The sequence below is a fragment of the Podarcis pityusensis genome (assembly GCF_964106645.2).
Source record: "Podarcis pityusensis genome assembly, chromosome: 8".
Taxonomy (NCBI): Eukaryota; Metazoa; Chordata; class Lepidosauria; order Squamata; family Lacertidae; genus Podarcis; species Podarcis pityusensis.
In genome coordinates, this window is record NC_138033.1 from 55279034 (window position 1) to 55306550 (window position 27517).

Consider the following 27517-nt stretch of genomic DNA (forward strand, 5'->3'; position numbering starts at 1 on the left):
TTATCTTGGTTATTTTTATTGGTTATATTTTATTGGTACTGCTATTCATTCATTGGTTTATTTCTATGCTGTTTTGTCCAAAGGCTCTCAAGGCAATAGACAGATTAACACAATATTATCACAAGAAAATTACAGCAGATACAAATGCAAGAGTACAATAAATCAATAAAAAATGTAAAATTACAAAACAGCAACAACCCAGAAGCACCATCTACCACACTTAATACATTCATGAGCTTCAGATGTGCTCACAAGTGGGGTGTGTTTATTCGAGTGCTGTGTGCTTGCTTGTTTGTTACTACTACATTTTCTGTTGAAATATATTTGTTAGTCACCCTGGGCTCCCTCTTTTTTTATATATATATTATATTTTTATTAGTTTTCAAATACAAAAACAAATTTATACATTCCATACATCTTAATTACATCTTACTTCTCTTTTTTGACTTCCCTCAATTTGTCTGCCATTCCTTCCTATTGTTACTTTTTACACATTTCTGCCCTTTTAACCCTTTCCCCTCACAGAGCTTCCTTAAAGCTTACAAACGTAATTTTATTATCACTCAGTTTTTGCATATATTGGATAAACTTTTCCCAATCTTCTGTAAATCTTTGATCTCGTCGATTCCGGATCCTTCCTGTCATTCTGTCCAGTTCTGCATAATCCATCATTTTAGTTCTCCATTCTTCTATCGTAGGTAATTCCTCCTGTTTCCATTTCTGGGCCATCAATATTCTTGCTGCTGTCACTGCATATAAAAATAACTTCTTTTCTTTCTTATTTATCTCATTACCTGTAATGCCTAGTAAAAATGCTTCTGGTTTCTTAACAAATGTATATTTCAACATTTTCTTCAATTCATTATAAATCATTTCCCAAAAGCATTTTACCTTCTTACATTCCCACCACATATGAAAAAAGGTACCTTCTTTTTCTTTACATTTCCAACATTTGTTACTTATCTTATACATTTTTGCTAACTTCACAGGTGTTACATACCATCGGTACATCATTTTCATAACATTTTCTTTTATAACTGTGCATGCAGTGAATACCCTGGGCTCCCTCTTGTGAGGAAAGGTGGGGTATAAATGTGTGGAATTAAATAAGCAAATAAAAAATTATTATGGTAGTAATTACGTGGAATGTTTGAAAATTTATTCCTGAAGACTCCTTAAGCTTTTTTTGCTAAGATAGAAATATTAGCGAAACAACAATGTTGTAAAAAAAATGGGATGCCTTCAGAGATGCATTGGCCAGCCTTGGCAGGAGTGGAACATGGCAGTGAGGACATTTTCATAATGCTCTGAGGAAATGCAGGGCAGGAAGGAAGATGAGAAGATGGATGAGGCAGCTAACTCCAAGGCAGGCTTTGCTCCCATTGAGCAATTCCATGGTCGGACACGACCTCTGGATCCTTGGATGCCCTCGGAGCAAAACCCTCGACAGGCGTCCTTGACAGAACGCTTTTGTCTTCCATTCTGGGTGATCGACTGCAGTGACGTTCCCATTCCTGACAGGATCAGGCTTTTTGTGTGACCTGATACCGTTGGGTCAGTGGTGTACTGTACTGTACTGTACCACCAAAGCCATGTTCCACATAGGTTATTTGAGGTATGCGGTTTTTAATGCTTCAGCACAGACGTTTCAGAACATTGGGCTGTATACCTTAGTGGTATCCTTGTTCCATTGGTGAATACCAATAGAATAGGGTTGCTCAAGAGAATGCATAAGCAAGTTGCTGGTAACTTTGCTGCACAATGGATTGCACAATCTCTTACACAATAGGCTTCCACATACTTTATGGAAGCTACATATTATATGTATTATGTATGTTATGTACATATTACAGTGGTACCTCGGGTTACTAACGCTTCAGGTTATAAACACTTCAGGTTACAGACTCTGTTAACCCAGAAGTAGTACCTCGGGTTAAGAACTTTACCTCAGGATGAGATGAGGATGTAGTTTTCCCCTTTCTCTCTCTCTCTCTCTTTAGGTCTCTCCTTTTCTTGTTTTTCCTTTCTTTCTGTCTTTGTGCATCCAGCAATACAGTTAGAAGGATGAGTTCTGGCTCACCCCACTAAAAGATGAGCATCACAGTAGAGGCTAACTACCAAAGGCCTGGGTGGATACAAATGTCTTAGCCTGATTCCTAAAAACCGACAATGATGGCACCAGGTGCGTTTCCCTGGGGAGGGCATTCTACAAACGCGAGGCCAACACTGAAAAAGCCTGTTCTCATATGTCGACCCTCTGCATCTCCCTTGGCTAAGGCACACAGAGAAGGGACTCTGATGAAGACCGCAGGGTCTGGGCTAGTTCTTGTGGGGAGAAGTGGTCCTTGAGGTATTCGGGCCTCAGCTTCATAAGGCTTTGAATAATTGAATAAGCCCCAAGCAGCCATTCCACAAGGAGTCTTTTTACTGCTTGACATCTGTCCTTGCTCCCTTCCTGGCAGCCCAAAGGGAAAACAAGCTCATTGGCTGGCTCTAGTCTGGTGTTCTTGGGGTTTTTTTTGGGGGGGGGGGCTTTAAATCCTTCCTTCTACTTTTGAGACAGCTTCCTCTTTTCAGCAGAATAATGCATTGCCCTATTCAACATCTTTGTGCTAATTTAACCCACTAGGCACTTTCTGGGTTTATGGGAATACCTCCTTAATAAGACACATATGGCTTAATTCGTTCACTGCACGGCTGCATAAGTAGAGACAGGCAAGGGCTCTAAACTTTTCAGTCTGGTCCTACTACACATTTACTGAGGAGTATCATTGACTTTTCGCCAAGAGTGGTGGTGGTGGGGTAACTCTGTGTCTGGGCTGTGCCATTGCAGACCACATGTGACGGGGTTGAGACAGAGGAGAACTTGGAGTCAGATCACATTTGAAGGTGAACCTAGCTAATCTGCATTTTCTGAAACAATGCATGGACCAAAATGCAGGCACTCTTTGAAATCTGGACTTCTCTGAGTTTTTGCAATGCTGTTCTCCCCACCCACCCACCCACCCACCAAGTGATGTGTTCAAAAATGCATGTACTAGGGTAAAAATGCATATACATCCATGAAAAACAACATCCAAAAATGCATGATCCTAGAGGAAATTGCTTTGCAAAACAGGTATATTCGAAGATATTGTGTACTAATATGTGCATATTAGGAGAAAAATGCAGAAAAATGCTTATGAATTTTATTGAGGACTTTAAAAAAGATCCATTAGAAAACAGATGCAGAGAACCAAACACAAGATTGGAAAAATGAGAAACTGATCGAAAGAGAAATTGACTACACTAGTCATGGTGAGGAGCCTTGCCATGGGAAGACTTGAAAGATTTTGCTTGCGCTTGCCCTGCCTATTCCTTGGAGACCTTTAAAAAACAAAAAACAAATTCGGCTACCCCCCCCACCCCACCCCATTCCCTCCTTACAGCAGCTGTCATCTGATCCTCTCGTTCTCTCTGGCTTTGAATGGGCCTCTCTCTCTCTAGGAGTGCCAGATGTTGAAACAAAGGTCTAAAAATAATCTTTCCATCTTTCCAGGGAGGTGGGGGGCACAGCCGTTGGAGCAGCTGCGAGATCGGACAACCTGATCAAACTTGGAGCACGAAACTTCTCCGACAACGTTCTCAGTCACACCCAGAGCTCCTACAGCCGTCTTTTAGGACTAATAGCTGTGTGTGCTTGCATGCAAGGGGCTGGCTGAGCTGGACTTTTGCCTGACCAAAACCAACCTCCTCTTTCTGCTCTAAAGAAATCTGAAGCCAGCCTCGTCCTTGCTGAATTTGGAGTCGGGGAGTTTTTAATTGTTCACCGTGTAAGGAGAAGAGACGGGTCTGTGCGTGTGTCAGAATGGGGTGCAGACAGCATTTATTGGTGGTCACTTTGTGCTTGACGCTTCTCCTATCCCCGCATTGCTGCTGTGGAAAAAAGCGCTGGAGAAGAGCCTCACACCTGAAGCTGGCAGAGAAATATGATGTAAGTAGATTTGGCTTGGAAGGTGGAGGGCAGGGAAACCAGAGGTGCGGGGGGGGGGCATAGTCTAGTGGTAGAATATGCAGAAGGGCCCATGTTTAATCCTTGGCTTTTCCGCCTGAAACCCTTGAGAGTCACTGCCAGCCTGTGTAAACAGTACTGAGCTAGATGGATTTAGTGGGCTGACTTAGTGCAATGCAGCTTCCTGTGTCCTGAAGAAGTGTGCTGCATTTGGGGATGGATAATGCATTGGGTCTTCCTTAAAGGAAAAACCAGAGGTGCACAAGCAAAAGAAATGGGGTATCTTTAGAGGTTACCCAGTAGATCAATGGATTTGGGTCTACTCTATGAGTATTATTTGCCAGGAAATCACTTTTCCCCCTTTAAAAAATCTTGTAAACCACCCCCGCTTCAGTTTCTGCAGCTCTCCTCTCTGCAAATAAGTGAATAAAGGGGGGAAATAATCTATAACACAGGGCTAAATAACCAAGAACCAGAGGTTTGATTGGGAATATGCAGACAGGGGCTAAACCCACACCCTAAAGGTCCCCATTCAATTCTAAGGGACACATAAGACATAATTGGTCCCTTAGAATTATTATTTATAACCTGCCTTTCATAAAGAGGATCTCAGCACAGGGTAGAAGATATAGATTCCACAAAATTATGCTCTGCCTCTACTTTCAGTGGCAGTAATACTTTATGAATGCTGGTTGCTGGGAACCACAGATGCTTGTGAGTTTCCCACAGGCATCTGGTTGGCCACTGTGAGAACAGGATGCTGGACTAAAGGGGCCACTGGCCTGATCCAGCAGGGCTCTTGTGTTCTTACATAAAAATAGCCACAAATCATTTTTAAAGTCTAAGATGGCAACCTTACCTTTTTTACCTGGGACTAAGCCCCATCAAATGCAATGGGATCTAGATACATAGAGTAGCTGATTTTACTTTCAATAAAGTTTAAAAACAGCGATAATTAAGAGGGACATATGTTTATAACTTTACTAAAAAGCCAGGAAATTATATGAGCAGAGCAGATTCAATGCAGCCATATAAGTGAAAATAAAGTGTGAGGTCAGATGTGGTCTTGAAACGGAATACACATTTCTTTAAATTTATTAGGGGGTTGCCTTCTCTGATGATTTCTTGTTTGTTTAATTGGGAATGCTTATATGAAGCATTGATTCTTCTGTGCCTGCGTGTGTGATCAATTGTTTTCAAATTATTGAATTCTTTGGGTTGACTGCATCCCTAGTATTTCTCCTCTATGAATCTGTGCTTTTGATGTGACACTAATACGGATGTCTTGATCATTACATTAACTGAATGAGTATTTATGTATGCTAGGCTGTTCTGACTGCCAGTTACCGGTAGATGCTGGAATAGATGGGGCTTTAGATGGACCCCAGAAGGGCTCTTCTTACTTTTGGTCTTGTCTTCTGGTGTATATATATTATTCTTATTTTAAAATTGGAGAGAGGGCTCCTGCAGCGACTCTTTTATTTCCTTTGTTTCTAACCCACCTTTCCTCCAAGGAGCTCAAGGTAGAATCCATGGTTCTTCCCCTGCTTGCCATTTCATCCACAAACAAGCCTGCAAGGCTAGAGTGCCAGACTGTGATTGGCCCAAGGCCAGCTAGTTTCATGGCCCTGTGGGGATTTGAACCCTGGTCTCCCAGCTTCTGATCTGACACTCTAACTTGCCATCTTCTCTCTCTTCTCTTGCATTCTAAAGATCTCTCTGGATTGGGGTGGGGGGGTCTCTCTCTCTCCCTCTCTCTCTCTCTCTCTCTCTCTCTCTGTGTGTGTGTGTGTGTGTTTAGGAAGCTTGCTGTTACTTGCCTCTCCACTTCCAAAGATGCCTTCATGGTATTTGCGCTTTGGGCAAGCTGCCAATCATGCAATATGCTGAGCTGGCAAGGTTCAGGATTCCCCTCCCTTGCTGCCCACCCTCCTGCATGTTGAAGGACCACTGTCTTTGAATATGCCCCAAGGAGAAATGTAGACAGGTCTTTTTCAGAGGGTGGGCTTGTCGCTGGGACTTGGTTTCAGTGTAGGAGATAAGCAGACCCCATAGTATGAAAACTGCAGGGTGGGACATGATGGTTGATTTATATGCCCTTTTTTGACCCAAAGGTCTCCAGAGCAGCACATTAATGCAAAAACAGATACAAAAATAAAAATAAAAAATGCAATGACAGTGCAAGCTTAACTGAGTCTACTTGGAAGTAAATCCTATTGAATTCCATGGGGTTTGCTCCAGGAAAGTGCGGCTAGACATGTAACCTAAAGTCAATTACCAGACGCACATAACAATACATCAGCTCCAAGCATGACTTGCACACACCCACATCCGATTCCCAGAAGTGGGAGGACTCATAGCCACATCCATCCGGATCCACGGCCGCACCCTTTCTGTCATTGCTTCCATCAAAGCAACAAGAACGCTGGAGGTTTCTATGCCTGCAACAGAGAGGCTTGAGAAGATGGGCTTAATCTTAGGGAGCATTCATCCATATAGCTCATAATTCTGGCCCTGACTAGCCAGGCTTTGATATTGCAGAGAGAGGCGGGATAATGACCACAAAGTTGAAGGAAAGTGGCTGCGTAGAGAGAGCCAATCCTAGGTTAGGCCCTATCTGCACCATTCCCCCCCAAAATCACGCCACTTTCACCTGTCATGGCTTCCCACAAAGAATCTTGGGAACCATTGTTTGTTAAGGGTGCTGAGAGCTATTAGGAGAACCCAATTTCCCCCCACAAAGTTGCAATTTTTAGAGTTCCCTGGGACGAGGGAGTGGTTGCTAAAAAACTCTGGGAGCTGAGGGGAATAGGGATGCTTGGGTCCTGGTTGTGGGTTTCTCTCAGGCACCCAGTTAGCCACTATGAGAACTGAACACTGTATTAGATGGGCCACTGGCCTGATCCAATAGGCTCTTGTGTTTTTATGTGCATGTCTAAATGGCTGGTAAAGAACAGGTATGTTGCCATAGAGACAACTGGGTGGTGATGCTTTCTTAGGAGATGGGTAGCCCTCCATCCTCCACACTTTCAGCTGGCTGGAAACTAGCTTTTAGTCTGGCTGGAGCTGAAAGCTAGAAAGAGATGCAAAGGTTTGCCTTGCTGTGTGTGCTTAATCCAAAACTATGGCTTTGGGGATCCCAAACTTAATGGGGAAGCATGATATGATGGAGTGTTACTGCTGCCTTTCCATCTTGTGCTCAGGTTCTCTCTCTCTCTCTCTCTCTCTCTCTCTCTCTCTCTCTCTCTCTCTCTGTGTGTGTGTGTGTGTATGTGTATATATATATGTATATATATATATATATATATATATATATATATATATATCAGAGACACCAGACACCAGAGACTTCATTGGCCTTCAGTCTAAGGAAACTGAGCCCTTAGGGCAGTGATGACCAAACTTCTTGGCCCTCCAGCTGTTTTGGGACTATAACTCCCATCATCCCTAGCTAACAGGACCAGAGGTCAGGGATGATGGGCGTTGTAGTCCCAAAACAGCTGGAGGGCCAAGTTTGGCCATCACTGCCTTAGGGTCTCTTGGCGCTAACAGATTGGGGTGTGTGCAGTGATATATATTGACAGGAGCAGTGCTTTTTTTCCTAAAAAAATGTTTAGGGGTACTCTCATTTTGACTCAAGAAAATCACCATTTCATACATAGTTCAAATTGGGGGAAATAAATACAGTAAATGGACAAAAGTACAAAGATTCACAAAATGTTTAGGGGCATGTGTACCCCTGCATCCCCCCCAGAACAAAAACACTGGAAAGGAGCCAAGCGGTATTGGGTGGGATTGAGCTTCTTCAGAGAGGAAATCTACTGTAGGTCAGGTGGAAGTCAAAAGGGCCTCAAGTATTGTTTGAGGTTGAAAAGACGAGGCGTTTTAATCGCCGTTTCCTTGAAAGCTCATTTCCTATTATTGTTAGCAGGAACTCTCTAGGATTACTAAGAACGGAAAGTGATCAAAAGGCAGCAGAGAGGGCTCTCCTTGAAAAAGGAAGGCGTTAAAAGGGGTGATTTCAGGGGGACTTAGGTCAGGGAATTGATTAGTTTTAAAGTCCACTCATAAATTAGATTGGAAGGGAAGGGAGTTGTTATTAGTAGACAGGTTCTGCACAATTTTGCTTCTATGTGGTCCATTAGGTCAAGAACAGACACACTCAGGTCTGAAACACACTTATTCAGAAATAGGTGGGAGAATCTGTCAATTTCTATTTCTCAGGTCCCTTCACCCACCCCCACCCTGCAAAAAAAATTAAAAACATCTGAATTTCAGTTATCTGAATTTCCCTATCAATTTGTGATTTATTTATTTTTAAAAGGTCCTCTCAAAAATTCACTAGCATTTTAATGGTCAATCCTCCTAACATACATGCTTCTGTATGCAATTTTGTCTAATATACATGCATTTTGGCAAGTGCTTTTCTCTAATATCCATTTCTGTAAGTTGTTTTCATTATTATATGGATTTTTATGCACGCTTTTCTCTACTATGTGCATTTTTGCACACGACTCGGCTGGAGAACTGCACTGCAAATTCAGAAATGTGCAAATGAAGGATGACTTTCAGTTTGCACATTGTTTTGGGAGCTGTGAATTAAGTGTGTTCATGCTGAAATGCAAGTCAACAGGTCCCAATGGGTTCAATACGTTATTACTAAGAATACAGTCAGGTAGCTTTTTAAAATTAATAATCCAACAAGAATGATGTAGAGAGTTGTCATGAATTTAGATACATGCAGATAACATGGATCTGAAAGCACTGCACGAACCATCATCTGTTCTACAGATGTGTTGATGGGTCCTTTTTTTTAGTTCCCCGCTCTGCCTGAAACTTTGAGTTCACAGCTAGAATGTGGCTGGCCGCTTCTTCAAATGAATTTCATTGGAACTTGACATCATACTATTATGATCATTCTGTTGAAATGATTTCAAAAAAGTGTGCATGTAAGGGGCTGTGAACATGTTAGCATGTTTTATAAATGCATATACCTTTCCACTCCATCATATCCTCCCCCAAAACCCCACATTACACACACACACACACACACACACACACACACACCATTTCATTTGGAGAAGAAAGAGTCAGAAGGCCCACTTTCAACTCAAAACTCAACCATGGGTTCACCTAGAGGCCTCTTTTCTAACACATGAACTCTGTCTGCATGAGTGAACACATGGGAGTTTCTGGTGCTACCTGGAGCAAAGCATTACTGATCCATTTGTTAACCATAATGAAGCAAAGCAATTTGTCAAACAGCGACCCCCTAGTGGCAGAATGCAGCAATAACCTTCTTATGCTGGGAGAAACCGTACAGAGTGACACCTACTGGCAGAACATGGTATTAGCCCTCCTATGATAAAGTCAGAGGTGGAAATGAGGGTGCTTACCTCCAGATTTATTGATGATAAGGAATGGAAGAAACCTAGCTGGTACCAGAAGAACAGACAGATTGAAGGTATTCAATACAAAGGAGCTATCCTGGGAGAAACTGAGAAACGATTAAAATTGCAACAGAATATTCCAGAGACTGCAGGGACCTACAATAAGCTAGAAGTGAACAGACAGTCATCTTCTAGAGGTGTTGTTTGCATACTGGAACAATGGGGCTTTGTCTCATAAACATAATGGCAATCAGATATAGTTTGTCAACATCATTTATATCATGTACAGTACTATGATAAAAATAGAGCTTGGTGTGTCTGTGGATTTTTGTGTGTGTGTGTAGCTGCATAATCTCAGCCCAGAGGGATGACACAGTGGAACAAGAACAATGTTAACAGTATGGTAATACATGACAATTAGGCACGGTGCCCAAACCCTCCAGGATATGTTCTTTCCAGCTTACCTGTCATCCAGGTGCTACTGAACTGGAAAAGACCCCAGATGTTCTTAGATTAAAAGGATCTGTGAGCAAAGGTGGGTGTACCAGGAGGCAAAAATGAAATACCTGTCTCAGGGGTGTGGGGCAAGGAGCTGGTTGCCATTAAGGTGGGAGATGGAGAGGCTAAACACAAGAGACCCAGTCTAGATCATTTGCACGGACATATATAATCACACACACACACCCCCCTTCCCACATAAAAGTGTTGCCTCCCCTCCCCCCAACCATTATTTGCCCATTAATAGGATAAGAAATTGCATCAGGAAAGTATTAAAGGGAAGACAACATTGCAAAGGGCCACAGGTGAGTGGAAAGTCATCTTTCTTGCATGCAGAAGGTCTTAGGTTTAATCCCCAGCATTTCAAGGTAGGGCTGAGAGAGACCCCTGTTGAAACCCTGGACAACTGTCAGTGTGGAAAATACTGAGCTAAATGGGCAGGTGTTCTGGCTCTGTATAAGGCAGCTTCCTACATTCCTGTTTCATTGAAACGCTAATTGGTGGGGATCTGGGGTTTTGTTGCTCTTAAGGTAGCCAAGGTGTGTTTGTGAGTATGCTTTTTTCCTAGCAGTCTGCACTCTGCGCTCTTCTTCGACACATCCAAACAAACAAACAAACAAGCCATGCCATTCTTAAACAAGGGCAGCCCAGATTTTTTAAGGCTCAGTAGGGAGTGACCCCTGGCTCCTTCTGATCAATGAGCGCCACAGTCAGGTATGTCAGGTATGTCAAATATCTCAGGTACGCTTTTTGTATTTGACTAGAACTGGTTGGGGGGAGATAGTGACTGCTGGGCATATGAGACATGGTGGGGGCCGGAGGGGATCAAGGCCTGTCATCACAAAGAAGAGACAATTAACTTCATTTGTGATATACACTTGAATGAACTTCTTCTAGGCTCAGCATCTGACTCTACTGTCTGCTTTCAGAATCCACACCACACCAATACTTTTATCCAAAGGGAGATTTTAAAAAGCGGGGGGGGGGGGGGCGTTGCAAAGAGTTTGTGCCCCCTTGCAAAAAGTTTATTAGGACTATTAAATGTTCTTCTTTTTAAACAAATGCACTTCATTTCCAAGAGATGTGGGAATGACTGTTAACTTTGATGACTTAAATAGCACTAGAGTCGACACATTCCTGGAAGATTAGTCTATGAATGGCTATGAGCCATGATTGTTACAGAGGCAAAAGATCTAGAAATGTCTTGGCAACTTTTCAAATGAAAGGGTGGCTTCCATAACCACAACCTAAAGAGACTCAAAAAATTCAGGCAGCTGTGCCGATTTCTATCTTTATACCCCACAAAAAAGGACACATCATAGCATAAAATCCAGATTATTGCAATCAGTTTACAGTTCCAGATCAGGGGAATGGACTACCTCAGAAGGTAGTACACTCTCCTTCATTGGAGGTTTTTAAACAGGTTTGATGTCATCTGTCGGGGATTCCTTAGCTGTGATTACAGCGGGTTGAGCTGGATGACTCTGGGTGTCCCTTCCAACTCTGCAATTTCATGAGGGGTAAGAAACCTTTTCTGGCCGGCAGGCCAGATCTTCATCTCTCCACCCTCAGAGGCCCAATCTGACAGGTGGGTGGGCTGCCCACCTCTCAGTCACCAGGCATCTTAGTGATGTCAGGTGATGCAATACTTGGAATCTTCAACCGCCTAACGTGCAACTTTAGCTTTCGAACAGAGGTGCAAACAATCTTTCACTAGAAACAAAATGTACCCCACACCACCCACATGGAGATTTAAAAGGGTGTACCAAGGTGTGACAGGACGCGGGTGGCGCTGTGGGTTAAACCACAGAGCCTAGGACTTGCTGATCAGAAGGTTGGCAGTTCGAATCCCCTCGACGGGGTGAGCTCCCGTTGCTCGGTCCCTGCTCCTGCCAACCTAGCAGTTCGAAAGCACGTCAAAGTGCAAGTAGATAAATAGGTACTGCTCCGGCGGGAAGGTAAATGGTGTTTCTGTGCGCTGCTCTGGTTCACCAGAAGTAGCTTAGTCATGCTGGCCACATGACCCGGAAGCTGTACGCCGGCTCCCTCGGCCAATAAAGCGAGATGAGTGCCGCAACCCCAGAGTCGGTCACGACTGGACCTAATGGTCAGGGGTCCCTTTACCTTTACCTTTACCAAGGTGTGACAAAAGAAGAAGGAAGTGTCAGCTGAAAATGTAACAAAGTGTAATGGAAGGATTAAGAAAAGTTTTTGAAAGCGAGATGGTCCCTAAATTAAGGGCTCTTCATAGCTGTTATAGCTGCCAGTTAGCGCCATCTGCTGGAACATCTGAGTAATGCAGACAACCCTCAAAATCTTAATGGCTGAAGTTAAGGCTGCATAGTGTGTGTGTGAATACACACACACACACACACACACACACACCCCCCTAATTAAAATGGTTAACAACATCTCCGTTACATTCAGTTGGTAGGTAGGTTTGGAAGTAGTTGCAGGGGAGAAACATGTAAAATCCTGAACTGGGAAGTTTCTACCTTGGATGATTATCTTCAAAATTAGGAATCTTCCCCTCTGTTTTAACAGTCCTGTTTGAAGGAGTCCTCTATTTTAAGGGTTGTTTGGTCCAAGTCTGGTTGAAAGATAAAACTCGCTAAGAAGAGAGAACAGGAGCCATTCAGCTCACCTGGACAGAGTCGTCCCTACTTTGGAGAGATGTATTATATTTGTGTTTAAATTATAGTCATTATTTTTAAATTTATATGTATACATTAACTATGACATGCAGTGCAAATCTGTGTCCTCTTTTATCTTTCTTTCTTGGCAATACCTAAGGAGCCACCCTACCTCCTCCTCCAAAAGTGTCCCCCTTTTAAAGTAAAAAATAAAAAATAAAGCGTGTTTGAACATGAATTATGAGACTCAGCATGGCTTCCCTAGACTTTCTAGAACTGAAATTATTTTGGAAACAAAAACATATATTAGAATTCCATGATTAATGTGCAACATAAAAAATTGATACCTTTTGTTCTAAGGCCACCTCCAGACCACCCGTATTTTGCAGGAGGGATTCAATAATATACTAGGAAAATTGAGTTTGTGAATGAATGTGTTCTGTCATCCAAACATAAGAAATCCACTTAAACAAAAATCAACAATGGGCTTTTGAAGGTTGGAAAGTGATGGGGAAATGCATTGGAAAGGGTGGAATGAAAAAAATGATGAACAGGAAGCTGTATTACCACTCCCACAAGCAAATCAGGATGAGTGCACAATAGATGATGTCCCCATAATAGTGCCCATTGGGACTGGCAGGTTGGAAAGGAAGAAGATCACCAGTAGGTGGCGCCAGAGCCAATGCTAGCCAAAGCCAGTGAGCGGCAGAGCCAATTGATTCTAGTTTTGAGACTAGGGAGGAGGAAGAAGGCAGTGCCAACCCCTTGGACTGCTTGTAAGTATGAAATCAGACAGGTGAGGAGTGGCTGGGGGCAGACTGAGGCTGGTGGGGCAGTGCCCTATTTTCCCCAAGTACTTCCTGCAAACAAGTCAGAAAAAGTTACAGGTAGGTAGCCGTGTTGGTCTGCCGTAGTCAAAACAAAATATAATAAATCAAGTAAAATAAATCAATAAAAGAATTCCTTCCAGTAGCACCTTAGAGACCAACTAAGTTAGTTATTGGTATGAGCTTTCGTGTGCATGCACACTTCTTTAGATACCAACTGGATATGTTCTAACTCTTTTAGGACTATGAGTACCCCCTTCATTCCCATGGAACGCCTTACCAGAAGAACGACCGCTGCCCCCCTCCACCGCAGACGCTGCCTGATCGAGCGTGCGAGGTGCCCAGCTGTCGCTCGGACTCCGAGTGCGAGAGACACAAGCGCTGCTGCTACAATGGGTGCATCTATGCTTGCCTGGAGTCGGTGCCTCCACCTCCAGGTATGCCAGCCCATAATATGTCGTGCTAGACCAGATGAGGGATGAGAGAGAGAAAGAGTGTTATTGATCTCTAGCATAAAATATTCGATCAGAGGAATACATGGAGGTCTGCCTTTGGCAGATCAAAATGTGGTAAGTGCTGCTTCCAGGTTCAGCTGCATGGTATCAGATGTTGAGTGTTAAGGCTGAATTCCCACAGCAGTTTATTCCATTTCCCCAGTGTTTCCCTAACTGTTAATTCTCAAATAATAAAAAAAATTCCTTCCAGTAGCACCTTAGAGACCAACTAAGTTTGTTATTGGCATGAGCTTTCATGTGCATGTACACTTCTTCACACAAAAGCTCATACCAATAACAAACTTAGTTGGTCTCTAAGGTGCTACTGGAAGGATTTTGTTTTTTATTTTGTTTTGACTACGGCAGACCAACATGGCTACCTACCTGTTAATTCCCACTTTATATTTGACCCTGGATAGCTCAGTGTGGTGTTAATGATGCCAAGGTTGCAGGTTTGATCTCTGTAAGAAGCAGTTGCATATTCCTGCATTGCAGAGGGTTGGACTAGATGATTGTCAGGGTCCCTTCCAACTTTGTGATTCTATGATCTATGAGATTTCAAATGACATAAAAATCACTTCTGGAAATCTAGCAGAACATAGTGAAAGCTTATCGCTCAGTTCTGTGTTAATTACTTCCAGAAAATATCCATTTGGAAGCCTATTAACCCAGAAAACCATGGGAGTAAAGGCCTTTCCTGTTTTTTTCATGGGGGGATAATGGGGGAACAGAAGCACACATGTGCTGAAAGGGTGTGGGAGAAGCCACATTGTCCAACGGTGTGTGTCAGTGTTGTTCATCACCATGTGAATGACATTTAGCATGACCTGCAGGTATATTGATCAAAAAGCCACAGTTCCCTAATGCTGTAGGTACTGCCATGTGAAAGCAACGTTAGAAACCAGAACAAAAGCATTAGCATTATAATCAGGAAAACTGGTGCAATGTTCTGCATGTCTGAATGCAGCCAAGGAGGAAAATACCACCACCATCCCCCTGCTTGTGAACTTCCCTGGAGTATCCATCTGCTCACTGTCTATTGACAGATTACTGAGTGGCATCAACCAATGATCCATCGTAGCAAAGCAGTCCTTGAATTCTTCTATTCACTTTTCAGTGTTCTCATTCTCCATAACAATGTCTGGTTTCTTGGAACAGTTTTGGATTGGTTGGTTCAGCCCAAGCCACGCTGGCTGGGTGGAAATGGCTGGCTTCTCGACGGACCGGAAGAAGTTTTACAAGGTCAGAAAAATGTGTGCATCATTTGGAAGGTGTCAGAATATTGATACTGCTCTACAAATATGTTTCCCAATTTGGGTATAGCATTGTAGGATGGGTGAGGATTCTGGTAAAATGGTCAGACCAGTCTCTTTCTTAAGTTAAGGACTCTAGCTAGGCCTGCAAAGTATTTCTTTGCATGTCTAAGCAGCACAAATACTACTAGCTAGAGATACTTCCAGGAGACAGGGCTTCTCCCCTCACCTGTCTGGAGGTGATGCAATAAACAAGTGTAAGAGAACAGACCTGAGCTGGTCTTGACCAGAGCTAGGAAGACACAGAGGTCTGGCTTTGCTCTCTGTGCTGAACCCCAAGCTGTGGCTTTGACACGCCCCACGCCCCCGCAAGAAACCAAATGGAGAAGCAAAATCTGTTAGAGTTTTAATACTACGAGCTCTTCCATTCTATGCCCAGCTTCTGCATATGTGTAAACAAATAAAAATATACCACCATCTCTGGTGACCTTCATTCCAAGGAAACCCAAACTGACCTATGTGCTGGAACCCCTGAAATCTCCACTTGGAGAGTGGAGTGTGTGTAACAATAGGAAGTTGCCTCCCATCCAGACCAGTAATGTCTACTCTGACTGGCAACAGCTTTCCAGAGTCTCAGGCAAAGACTCTGTCTGCTCTCTGGTCCTTTTAAGTGGAGACACTCTGACACTGCATGAGGGTTCTCTGCTATGGCTCCCCAGAGAAAGGCAGCAAAAGCTAACTAAACCTGGTCGCTTTTCTAGCAAGATTCTCTCTCTCTGTCTCTCTCCCTCTCTGATGTTGCCAGCTGATCATGAAAAACTGAATTAGCATGCTCTTGTGCTTTTAAGCACACTTCAGTATGCAGAAATCAACTCACAAAACTTTTCACAGCACAGAGATAAACGTGATCACCTGCTAATGCCCACACACCAAGCAGCTGTTAAAAAGCAGAAGAGGCAGAATGAAAGCTGGCAACCTTGTACTCTTGGGCCAAGGCTTTGGACTTCTTTTGGAAAAGCTACTTTAATTCCCATAGCCTAATAGAGATGAACAATCAGGGCTATCTAATGACTAGAAAAAATGCCCCCCCCCCGCCAATTGATTTGCAACTGTCCCGGGTAGAGATCTGAGTTCAAGGCTCAAGGGAGGAACATTGAAAAACATAGTGGGCCAATAACTGAGCAGAGAGGTTTTGTGGGCACATAACTGCATCCATGTCATGTTCTTGTCACCTTTGGGCTGAGAAGGCAACCAGCAAACCAAGCCAGCAGGGAGCTCCCTTGAGCATGGCTTGGTCAACTCAGCAGCCTCAACACGCTAAGCCAGATGGACCTTTGTCCTGGCCTGGTGGGTGCCTTCTCATGTTCTCCTATGACTCTTTCCTTAGCCGAAGCATGCAGCACCACAGAAGATGGAGACGAACCTCTGCACTGCCCAACAGGATATGAATGCCACATCATTAATCCTGGCAACGCTGCTGAGGGCATTCCCAACAGGGGCCAATGTATCAAGCTTCGTGGGAACTCTGGTAGGTCTACACCTTCTGGGTATCACATGCCCTTGACCTTCTGAGGGTCAAGAGGTGGAACAACCACAAACGTGACTCTTGAGTATAGCAGGGTACATTTCTGCCACACACAAATCAGAGGTTTCTATGCACGCACCTCTACATTTTGGCAAGCAGGATTGAAGACACATTCCACCAAAAGTGCTTGAGAAGAGCACAAATGGGGGGTGGGGTGGCCTGGGGGCCACATGGCCTGAGGTTCCCCACCTCTGGTCCATATACATAATGTACGAGTCAATGCTGGTCTGTTCTGATTCTTATGTACTTCTGGCTTCCAGACACTAGGTGTGACTGTAAGTGTTCTGCAGATCATTGAGAAGGAAAAGCCAACATGGTGCCCTTCAGATTTTTTGGGACTGCAGCTTCCATCATTCCCAGCCTGCATGACCAATATTCAGGGATATTGGGAGTTGTGGTCCACAACTTCTGGAGTCCACTGCATTGGCTACACACTGGTATAGAGGAAACTGGGTAAGCTTCCTATAATGTCCAGAGTTCAGATTTGTTACTGCCTCATTTCTAAAGGGCTGCGCAACATAATGGTTTCAGCAAAGTCAGGAGAACATCCATCCATCATGTTGTGGTCAATGCAAGATAGTCATTCCAATTTTACTATCTGGAGCTCATTTTCATTTGTTTTTCTCCCCAGATGGGTGGAATCTAAGGCCTAAATATTACAAGGAATATTTTGGTAAGACTCCACCATTGTGATTTGGATCATGACAAATTCAGCTTAAATGCATATTGCTGTTTGCTTGCTTGTTTCAAAACGTGTATATATATTGCTTTTTTGGTCCTAAAAAGTGCCCCCATGGTGGGTTACAATAGAATAATTAATGCATTAAAAGTCAGTTTACACACACACACACACATAAACCAAGAGCAGAATGAGATAACCCAGACATATTAACAATCATCCAATGGTCCACTTGAACCACCATGAATTCCTTCCTAGGATTCCAAGCCAGTTGCTGGAAACTACAAGCAGGGAGAGGGCTGCTACTTTTGGGGTTACCAAAGACTGGGCCCTATGAGAACAGGTTGTTAGATTAGGTTGGCCTTTGGCCTGATCCAGCAAGCTCTTCTTCATGCATTGCATGGTTAAACTATGGAACTCATTCCAGGGGAGGCAGTGATGGCCACTAACTTGGATGGCTTTAAATGAGGATTAGAAAAAAATATTCAGGAGAGGGCTATCATTGGCTATTAGTAATGGTAGCTGTGCTCTGCCTCCACAGATGGAGGCAGCAATGCTTCTGAATACCAATTGCTGGAAACCACAGGCAAGGAGAGGTCTCTTGTGCTCAAATCCTGCTTGCAGGTTTCCCACAGGCATTTGGATAGCCACTGTGAGAACAGGATGCTGGACCAGATGGGCCATTGGCCTGATCCAACAGGGCTCTACATATGTAAACAGCTGCTATTCTCTTCCTATCCCACTGTCCTGCCCATGAAGCAGGTCTTCACCTTGTAATTCTATAACCCCATTAAACTGTAAGGAGTTCAGCCTACACTTAAGTAGGACTTTGGCAGAGACACATGCCCGTCTGGCATGTTCCCTCTCTCCTGGTCAATCGTTCGGGAGCTTCATAAGCTTTCTTCTGCCCGAACATCACAGCGACCGATGCCAACCGACACTGGCACACTTAGGGATCCTCAGAGTTTGCACATCATGCGTGTGACAGACTTCAGCAACTCAGTATGTTGGCTCATCTACTTTATTTACATATAAACACACATGGAGCACTGCAACATGGCTCCCTCTCTCTCTAGCATCAGACAGCAAAGAGAAAAAGGACAAAGGACAGTCGTCCCACTTCAAGGAACACAGTAACACAAACATCCTGTCTTCGTCACTTCCCACTCTGTGGAGTCAAAATATATCATGTCATGTGAAAGACAAAAATCCCATGACTGAAATCATAGATCAGGAATTCTAACATACACCATGATATTCTTGAATGGATTCACATTCTTAAATGTTCATGTTTCACACCTATTCTGCCCATTGTTGTTTTACAGGAGGCAGTTCCAATAACGTGGTGGGCTACGTCAAACAACAGCAGAAACACCTTGGTTAATTCTGGCAAAGCCTTCGGGGGGGAATTCTCCCAATAAATGGGGACATGGCGTGAAAATGCGTGACGATGCCTCTGCTTTCTGCTGCAGCTCTCAGGTCTTCCCCACAATCCAAGATCCAGAACAAAACAACATGGCGCCTTTGAGATGTCGTTGCACTAAAGCTCCCATCAAACCCCAGGTAGCTTGCTCAGCGGCTAAGGACCATGGAAGTCATATCCCAACATCTTATTGAGGGCACTGCATTAGATACCCCTGTCCTGAATTCCTGGTGGTGCCATAACATTGTTAGACTCCAACTCCCATCAGCCCTGGCCAGCATGACCAATAGTCAAGGATGATGGCAGCTGTAGTCCAAGTGCATCTGGAGGGTCCATCACTTTGGCTACTGCTGGCCCCAACCAGTGATAAAATTCAGATAGAAAACCATGTCTTGTAGAGAAATGCTGAATAAACACAGACCTTAACTCCTAGTTACCTGGATCACACTTTCACCTGTCACTTTGCACTGCATTCTTAAAAGCCACTGTATTCTTCTCTGTGTTTTCTGAGCTTGACCTTTTGCTATCATTCATATTTCGATAATAGAGTTTCTGATTGGCAGTAATGTCTTCTCATCTGCACACACAAAATAAATGCATCTTGTCCAGGGAAACTGCCCTGTCTATTTATTTCTTTTGGTGTATTTCAAATGGAGCGGTCCTGTATGATATAGGTGAACAGATTTCCATCCCCCTGCCCTTGCCCAGATACCAACTGCTTTGGAAATACAGCTAATCTGCACATGCCAAGTGTATTATCACCATTCCTTCTATTTCCAGTGTCCAGGCTGTAATGGCAATATAGGAACAGGTGGTGTGGTGTTATGGACTAGGAGACCAGGGTTCAAATTCTGCTCACAGGGTGATTGTGGGCCAGTCATTGTCTCTCAGTTGAACAGGGTTGTGAGGAAAGGATTGAGAGAGGGAGGACTTGAGCTCTTTGGGGGAAAAGGTAGGGCAATAAATATTAAAATAAATGCAAATAAAATCAGCAGCATTTGCACAGAAAAAAGAAGTTATCAGCAAGCTTGTGGAAATTCCAGATTTATGTAAACATACACATAACCTTTAGGAAAGGTTGGGGGCAGGAATAATAGCCCAATGAGGACTGAGCATGCTCAGTAGTCTCCATGCTGATGGACTGTTAGGGCAGGGCAATGAAAAATGGTGGTGAGAAATGGAATGGAATGGAAGGATGAAATCCTGAACAGCATCATGCCCCACTGCCACATTTTCTGTCAATGACCTGTTTGCAAATTCAATCCATTTGTATGCAGATGATTCATTTGTAAATGAGGTGGATGTCAGGCACCCACTTTGCTTTGTCCCAGCTCCTGCCAACCTAGCATTCTGAAAGCATACCAGTTGTTAAGTTGTGGGTGAACATATCAGACGACACAGCGATTCTTCAAACAGCTTTTGTTTATTCACAGGCCAGAACAGAACTGAACTGAAGGGTTCAGCCAGCCTGCTTATATAGAGCTCCACTAGAACGCAACAGTAACCACTTTCTGTAACTATCCAATCACGGAACGTCACTTTCAATCCCTTATTTGCATATGTGGACCTGAGTGAAAACTGTCTACAGTATCCCCCTGCTGGCCCAGGGTGAGAACTTCAGTACATAACACCAGTGAACGTAGATAAATAGGGACCACTGTGGTGGAAGGTAAACAGCGTTTCCGTGAGCTCTGGCTTCCATCACTGTGTTCCGTTGCACCAGAAGCAATTTAGTCATGCTGACCACATGATCCAGAAAGCTGTCTATGGACAAATGTCGGCTCCCTCGGCCTGAGAGAAGAGATGAGTGCCGCACCCATTGTCAAATTTGACTGAACTTAACTGTCCAGGGATCCTTTACCTTTTCCCCAACCAAGGACCCTCCAGTGGTGGCTGGTGCCCATTGAGGCTGGTAGGGTGGGAGGCAGGGAGCTGAACAGTAGGTGGCACCAGAACAAATGAGAGGCAGAACCACTTAATTCTAGTTTTGCTTCCATCCTCCCTGCTGAGTTCTATGAGGGCAATACTGAGACTAGGAGGAGGAGGAAGCTGACAGGTAGTGGTGCCTCCCAGATTGGGTGTAAGTAAGAAGGCAGACAGGAGGGGCTGCCCAAGGACCCACTGCTCACTGATGGCTAGGGTGGCCGTGTGCCCTGCTTTGCAGAGGACACACCTCCGTGGGAAGACATCTCTATTTGGAGGGCTGTTTGATGCTGGGTACATTTAAAGATAAGCCTAAGAAAAGGGCTGCAGCTCAGCAGTAGAGCTGCCAGTCAGTGTAGACAACACTGAACTAGATGGACCAATGTTCTGATTCAGTATAAAGGCAGCTTTCTGCTTTTCTTCTGGATCAATGCTGGATAAAGTTGTCTGGATCAATGCTGGATAAAGTTTCCTACAGAAACCTTTCAGGAGGATATTTTATGACCCATTCTGCTGCATGCCTCATCATTTTATGGAATGACTTTCCCTCCTTAGAGAATCTTGTCTTCTGTGCCCAGAGGGAAAGCGCCTTTTGTGCAGACATAAAGGAAAATGAGGGGCAGTGACCTTTCCCCTGCAGCTCAGAAAACCTGGTGAAGTCTTGTGGCATCTTGTTCGGGTTCTTAACTAGGAATGCAACCTGGTTTAGCCAATGAATCGATCAAATATGTTTGCAATCAACTAAAAATTACAAGGATCATTTATTAAATCTGTTAGATGGTTGTTATGTAAAAAGGTCTTCAAGAGTTGTACACAATCAAACACACAATTACCAGAAACACGTGCAATTCATAAAAATAAATGAATCCCATAGCAACCTCCAATTAATGGCTACTAGCCAACCTAGCAGTTCGAAAGCACATCAAAGTGCAAGTAGATAAATAGGTACCACTCCGGCGGGAAGGTAAACGGCATTTCTGTATGCTGCTCTGGTTCACCAGAAGTGGCTTAGTCATGCTGGCCACATGACCCGGAAGCTGTACGCCAGCTCCCTCGGCCAATAAAGTGAGATGAGCGCCGCAACCCCAGAGTCGATCACGACTGGACCTAATGGTCAGGGGTCCCTTTACCTTTACCCTTGCTGGCCATGCTCTACCTCTGCCCATTCCTCGGTCCAATGGATACACAAATTTCTGGAGAAAGGAAAGCTGCTTTATCCTATGTAGTGAGAGTGTAAAGCCAGCCCATACTCCTTGTGTCTCACCCAGATCCCAGAAGAGCATGCTGATCTCCTACAACTCTGATCCTAAACTTCCAGCAACATGAATGCCAAGCGTCTAACCCCGAGGATGGCAATCACACACACTTCAGCACTTCAATTAGAAAATGTTATTAAAAAAAATATATATATGAGGAAAAGCAGGAAAAAGTTCAAAACAGAATACAAAATAGGCCAAAGAACTGCAGTTCTAAAAATCTACTAATGCTAGCCCATTTACTACACCCTAGTTGGTCTGGTTTACTCTTAAGGAAGCAGTGAGGATAGTCAGCTTCTTACAAAGTCCATTCTGGATCCCTGATGGTGGTGGGAAAGGCAGCTATGAATTTTTCAGGATCCAGACTCAGTTGCTCAGGTCCCTCATGTTTCTCAGGTAGGCATCTAAAGTTCCTTTTTTTTTTTTTAAGAGGATGCCTGGAAGATACATGACAGCTTAACTTGGAGGACACCAAATTCCTGTGTGACAGTAACCACAGCCTTTTCCCTCTCCCTCTTTCTGTTAAGTGAGTAAAATACCTGCTTTCTCCTGAAACAACATTCTGCTACCATCTAGTGACAAAATGTTGTAAATGCAGCCTCTTTTTACCTACTGCTGCTGCCCTGTGACCCACTACTGTACAGTAAAGTGGTACCGCGGGTTAAGTACTTAATTCGTTCCAAGGTCTGTTCTTAACTTGAAACTGTTCTTAACCTGAAGCACCACTTTAGCTAATGGGGCCTCCCGCTGCCGTCGCGCTGCCAGAGCACGATTTCTGTTCTCATCCTGAAGCAAAGTTATTAACCCGAGGTACTATTTCTGGGTTAGTGGAGTCTGTAACCTGAAGTGTATGTAACCTGAAGCATATGTAACCCGAGGTACCACTGTATCGCAAAATTGCTTTCTCTGTTTACACGCTGCTGCCACCTGGTGGTACAGCCTCTTTTTACCCACAGCTGCCATCTGGTGGCATAATACTGCAAACTGTAGCCTCTTTCTACATGCTGCTGCCAGTTGGTGCTTGCTGGACAGGTTTCCCAAAAATGAGCAAAAATGTGGCCCATCAACCAGGACTTCAAATAATGAGCAAAAATGTGACCCATGATTTTGTTTGTTTTTCAGCTCCTGCCCAGGCAGGTCACATTTTCACTCATTTTTCAGAGTCCTCACCCATGAGTCATATTTTTGGAGGAGTTTATTGCTGTTTTTATGTTTGATCTCAACACCTTTGCTCTTTCTATTTTTATTGTGTAAGTTGCTTTGAGACACCTAATAAATATTTATTTTTATTATTTGGGTTGGTTTTTTAAATTGTAGCAATGCAATTGCTATTAATCACTTCCCTGCTCCGCTCACGTAACTGCAATGGAAGACCACGGAGAGCTACACACTTGACTCAGCAAGGATTTCTGACTGAGAGCCAGTAAAGCACACTTCAATGGTCAAAAAGTGGTATATTTAACTGTTAGTGATTAAGTGTCCAAGCCTGGATTTAAAGTGTCCCACTAGGACTGTACTTATCAGTTAATAGGTAGGGGTTTCAAATCTACTCTGCTCTCACCTTGAAAATCAACATGGCTGTAGCTGAACTAAGAAGGTAACAGTATCAAGGGTTGCCATACATCTGGAATTTCCCAGACATAGCTGGTATTCGGCCCTCGTAAATGGCATCCCGGTGGAAAATCAGTGAATGTCCAGGAAAATCCGGACGTATGGCAGCCCATGCATGACGGAAGTGTTGAAAGACCATGACGGAAGATGAACAACGAATAGCTCAATAACTATTGTGTCCAGATTTTCGCTCTTTGAAATATGGAATAAAACTCATTATTTCAAATCTAAGTTGCATTGACCCACCTAGTCTTGCGAGCTGTTCATTATGTCAAAGATAGAAATGCTTCATCCAACATGCTTTCCTAGGAGTAAAATTCGCAGAACCCAGCGGGGCTGCTGTTTTGAGTAAACATGCAGAAGATTGTGCTTCTCAGGGATATTTTAAACTGCGATTTAATCAACCTAAAGTAGGGTGAAGGGGAACTTCTGGCCTAGGGGCCAAAGGCAGCCCTCCGGGCCTCTCTAGGTGACACCCCTCCTATTGCGACGGTCAGCAGGACATAGAGACCTAGGAAACATAGGGAGCCAGACCATTGGTTCACTGAACTGAAGTATCTTCTAGACAATCTGTTTACTGAAAAATTGCCCTGATTTGCTTGCACAAAGTTCTCGGGGAGGTTAGGCAGCACCAGCTATTTTTCAAGCATTCATCCTGATTTGTTTAGATCACATTTGTGTTAAGCAAATGTCATCCCACACTTTCCAGTACATCTTTCCATCACTTTCCTTATTGCAAAAGTCATTTTTTTAAAAAATAGGGGAAGCAGGTTTGTTGTGCAAGGAGAGCTCAAAATCAACTCCAGTTGCACAATGTGAACTTGCTGGTATGTGATTGAATGCCATCCGCAGAACAGCAGCAGTCTGGAAATGCCCTCAGTACTGGGACTTACAGAAGCAGCTTTCTGGGGTTCACATAGGAGTCTTTTCCTAGTCCTACCTGGAGATGCCAAGAACTGATTTTTTTTCATGCAAAACATTTCTTGAGAGACAGCTGTTCATTTGCATATAGGAAGCTGCCTTATAGTGTGTTACACCATTGCTCTTCTGTTTTTATTTTTCTGTTACAGAATTGTACACAAATCATAAAACACAACATTGACAGAAAATGGATCACTGGGGTGGGGATAAAATACTAAACATATTATTTTGCAATACATAAGAATGAGATGATTACAGTAAACCACTTCAGTGGATTCCTCAATAAATCAACTCTGAAAGCGCAAGATAATAAGAGTGAACTAAAGAGCATTGCCTGCTTATTTACACCATATTGCAATGTCAGTTGTAGGAATTTCTCATCCATGTGTTGTTTCATCTGTATATTTAATGAAATCATACCATACAGTGTAAAAATTATATTGTTTTTTCTCTCCCCTTGCCACCTCCAGTTTTTGCGACAACTTTTCCATTATGGCTGTTTGCTGGAACAGTGAACAATATTCATTAATTGCAAGGTTTTCCAAGTTCTGGCTATCCCTATTCTAGCTGAAGTTAATAAATGTGCCTTACTCCATTGTTCTCTCCAGCTCAATACGGTCAGCAGTGACTGGCAGTGGATCTCCTGGGTTTTAAGACACTGTTTTCTCTCAGACTCACCTGGCAATCTCTAGTATGGGACCTGGGATCTTCTGCATGCAAAGCAGATCCTCAGCCATTCAGCTACAGCCCTTTGCAGTGTGTCACATTGTCTAGGGTTGAGAGATGGGCTGTGGGGAGGAAACCTGGGCATGCAGCGGCATGACAAACCAAGTTATTCGTTTTTTGTTCTTTTAACTCTCATTATTAGGCTACTTGGCTCGTTTTTTTAAAGTACTGATGTTCAGATGTAAAGAGTATTAAATGCAGTTTTTAAATTAAAAAGAGTATCTGCAAACTTCTTTTTTTAATCAATCTCTCTGCTTTTTTTTTCTTTTAAAGTTTGGAACTGGAACAAATAAATAGCAATCCGTTTTCCTGCCTGTCCATCAAGAAACCAGCAGTAAGTCCAGGGGGGGAAACGGCACAGACGGAACCCACCAGCCATGCCCTTTACGTACTGAAAGGCTTTTTATGTCTCCATACTGCAGCCAATCGCTAGCGGGGGCTAGGCCACACTTTATCCAATTAAAACCCACCCTCGGCTCCCCACTCCCCACCCCCGCCACTCTGACAACGACTAATGGCAAAGGGACGTAGGCGGGAGCACGGATGATTCAGCCAATTTAACCAGCGCATCTCTCATCTTATAGGTGGGAGAGGTGCACCCGCCTTCTTCCCAAACAACCACTGAGCAGGCAGGAACCCGCCGACTCAGCCAATCCGAGGGGGCTCTTTGGTTTTATATATTTATTTTGCTGCGCCTGCAACCAAGCTTGGCCTTGGAAATTCCCTCCGTCGGCGGAGAGCAAGGGGCGGGGGTTGGCTTGGGCCAGGCAGCCAATAGGCAGGAAGAACCGGCGGCGAGCGGCCAGGAGGCGGGAGGGAGAGCTGGAATGGCAGCATCAGCGGTGGCAAGAGCAGGGTAGGGTGCGCGCCTTGAAGCCGCTGCCTGCGCCTCTGAGGGGACGAGGATGGGGAAGGCGAGGAGGTGGAGGCGGCGGAGGCGGCGGGTGAGGAGGAACCCCTGAGGCGGCGGCGGCGGCGGCGGGGAGACGGGAGGGGCAGCGGCTGCGGCCTGAGCCGCGAGGAAGCAGCAGGAGGATGGTAATACCGGCAGCGCCGCTGGGCCGGAGGCGGAGCAGGGGTTGGGGTGGCGGCGGCGGCGGGGAGACGATTGCAGCCTCTTCTGGGGTGGGGCTCCGGCGGCGAGTAGCATTCGCGGAGAAGGAACGTAATGGAGCGCCCATTGCTGGTCCCGGGAGGGAGGGAATACCTGCGCTGCCTCCCCCTTCATATTTCCTTTCGCTTTCTGTATTATCCTTATTATTCTTAGTTACGGGCCAATGTTGGTCCTACTCAGCGTAGGCGCATTGGACGCGGCTGGCAGAGGGGCTCGCGGACTCCCGCTCTGGACCAGCCTCTGAGCTTGAATTTTAGCCAAGTGCAAATGTTTACCCGTGATGCTGTTGATGATGACCATAAAATTATTATTGGCTTAGTTAGACGGCCTTAATCCTACTTGGCCTAGCACTAGACCATAAATGGCCATGGTTGTCATAGCAGGTTCATTGATTTCAGGGAGTCTTCTCTGGAATAGAGAGTGGTTGGGTACATATACTGTACAGTACTGGCCATTATTGTTATTTTATTGTTAACAGTATAAAATCATTATTGGATGTAGACTAGCCTAGTTTTACTCAGAAGGAGGTCCATTGAAGTAAGTGGCCATGACTGCCTTAAAGGGTAAAGGGACACCTGACCATTATGTCCAGTCATGACCAACTCTGGGGTTTATCGCTTTATTGGCCGAGGGAGCTTCTGGGTCATGTGGCCAGCATGATTAAGCCGCTTCTGGCGAACCACAGCAGCGCACGGAAATGCCGTTTACCTTCCCGCCGGAGCGGTACCTATTTATCTACTTGCGCTTTGACATGCTTTCGAACTGCTAGGTTGGCAGGAGCAGGGACCGAGCAATGGGAGCTCACTCCGTTGCGGGGATTTGAACCGCCGACCTTCTGATCTGCAAGTCCTAGGCTCTGTGGTTTAACCCACAGCACCACCTGCATCTCTATGACTGCCTTAGGTTTGTTAATTTCAGTGGGTCCATTCTGAGCTGGAATTGAATTGTTGGGTGTGGATATTATATATTACAATCAAATTATTATTGCTTGTAGACGATCTTAGTCCTGTTCAGACTTGTCCCGTTGAAGTAAGTGGTCATGGCATAGGTTCATTAATGTCAGTGAGTCTACTCTGAGCTAGAACTTGGATACAAATACTACCTATCATTCTCACCATAATTGGTTATAGACAATCCTAGTCTTATTCAGAGCAGATCCATTGAAGTAAAATGGACATGGCTGACAAGTTTAT

General features: G+C 44.2%; 2 protein-coding genes across 6 annotated transcripts in view; both read left to right on the forward strand.

Moving 5' to 3' along the window:
• Positions 1-3433: 3433 nt before the first annotated feature.
• WFDC1 (WAP four-disulfide core domain 1) lies at positions 3434-19387 on the forward strand. The gene is made up of 6 exons (XM_081016609.1): positions 3434-3973; positions 13581-13776; positions 14992-15075; positions 16474-16614; positions 17303-17344; positions 18676-19387. Exons 1-6 carry the CDS (start codon positions 3848-3850, stop codon positions 18732-18734), a joined length of 648 nt encoding a protein of 215 aa, XP_080872735.1. The 5' UTR covers positions 3434-3847; the 3' UTR covers positions 18735-19387.
• Positions 19388-25939: 6552 nt separating this feature from the next.
• CYLD (CYLD lysine 63 deubiquitinase) overlaps positions 25940-27517 on the forward strand; it is a 33974-nt gene continuing 32396 nt past the window's right edge. For 3 of the 5 annotated variants that reach the window (XM_081018142.1, XM_081018145.1, XM_081018146.1), the window contains exon 1: positions 26155-26248. The gene's annotated coding sequence lies outside the window, so the exon portion shown is untranslated. Of the gene's footprint in view, positions 26249-27517 lie in introns of all 5 variants that reach the window. The other 2 variants (XM_081018143.1, XM_081018144.1) reach the window with 2 other exon arrangements.

What these genes read in the sequence shown, in the direction of transcription:
- WFDC1 (XM_081016609.1), top strand. Translation starts at nt 3,848, where the DNA reads ATGGGGTGCAGACAGCATTTATTGGTGGTCACTTTGTGCTTGACGCTT. An exon ending in ACCGGAAGAAGTTTTACAAG is followed by an intron (nt 15,076 to 16,473) that starts GTCAGAAAAATG and finishes CTCTTTCCTTAG; the next exon opens with CCGAAGCATGCAGCACCACA. An exon ending in ATATTACAAGGAATATTTTG is followed by an intron (nt 17,345 to 18,675) that starts GTAAGACTCCAC and finishes GTTGTTTTACAG; the next exon opens with GAGGCAGTTCCAATAACGTG.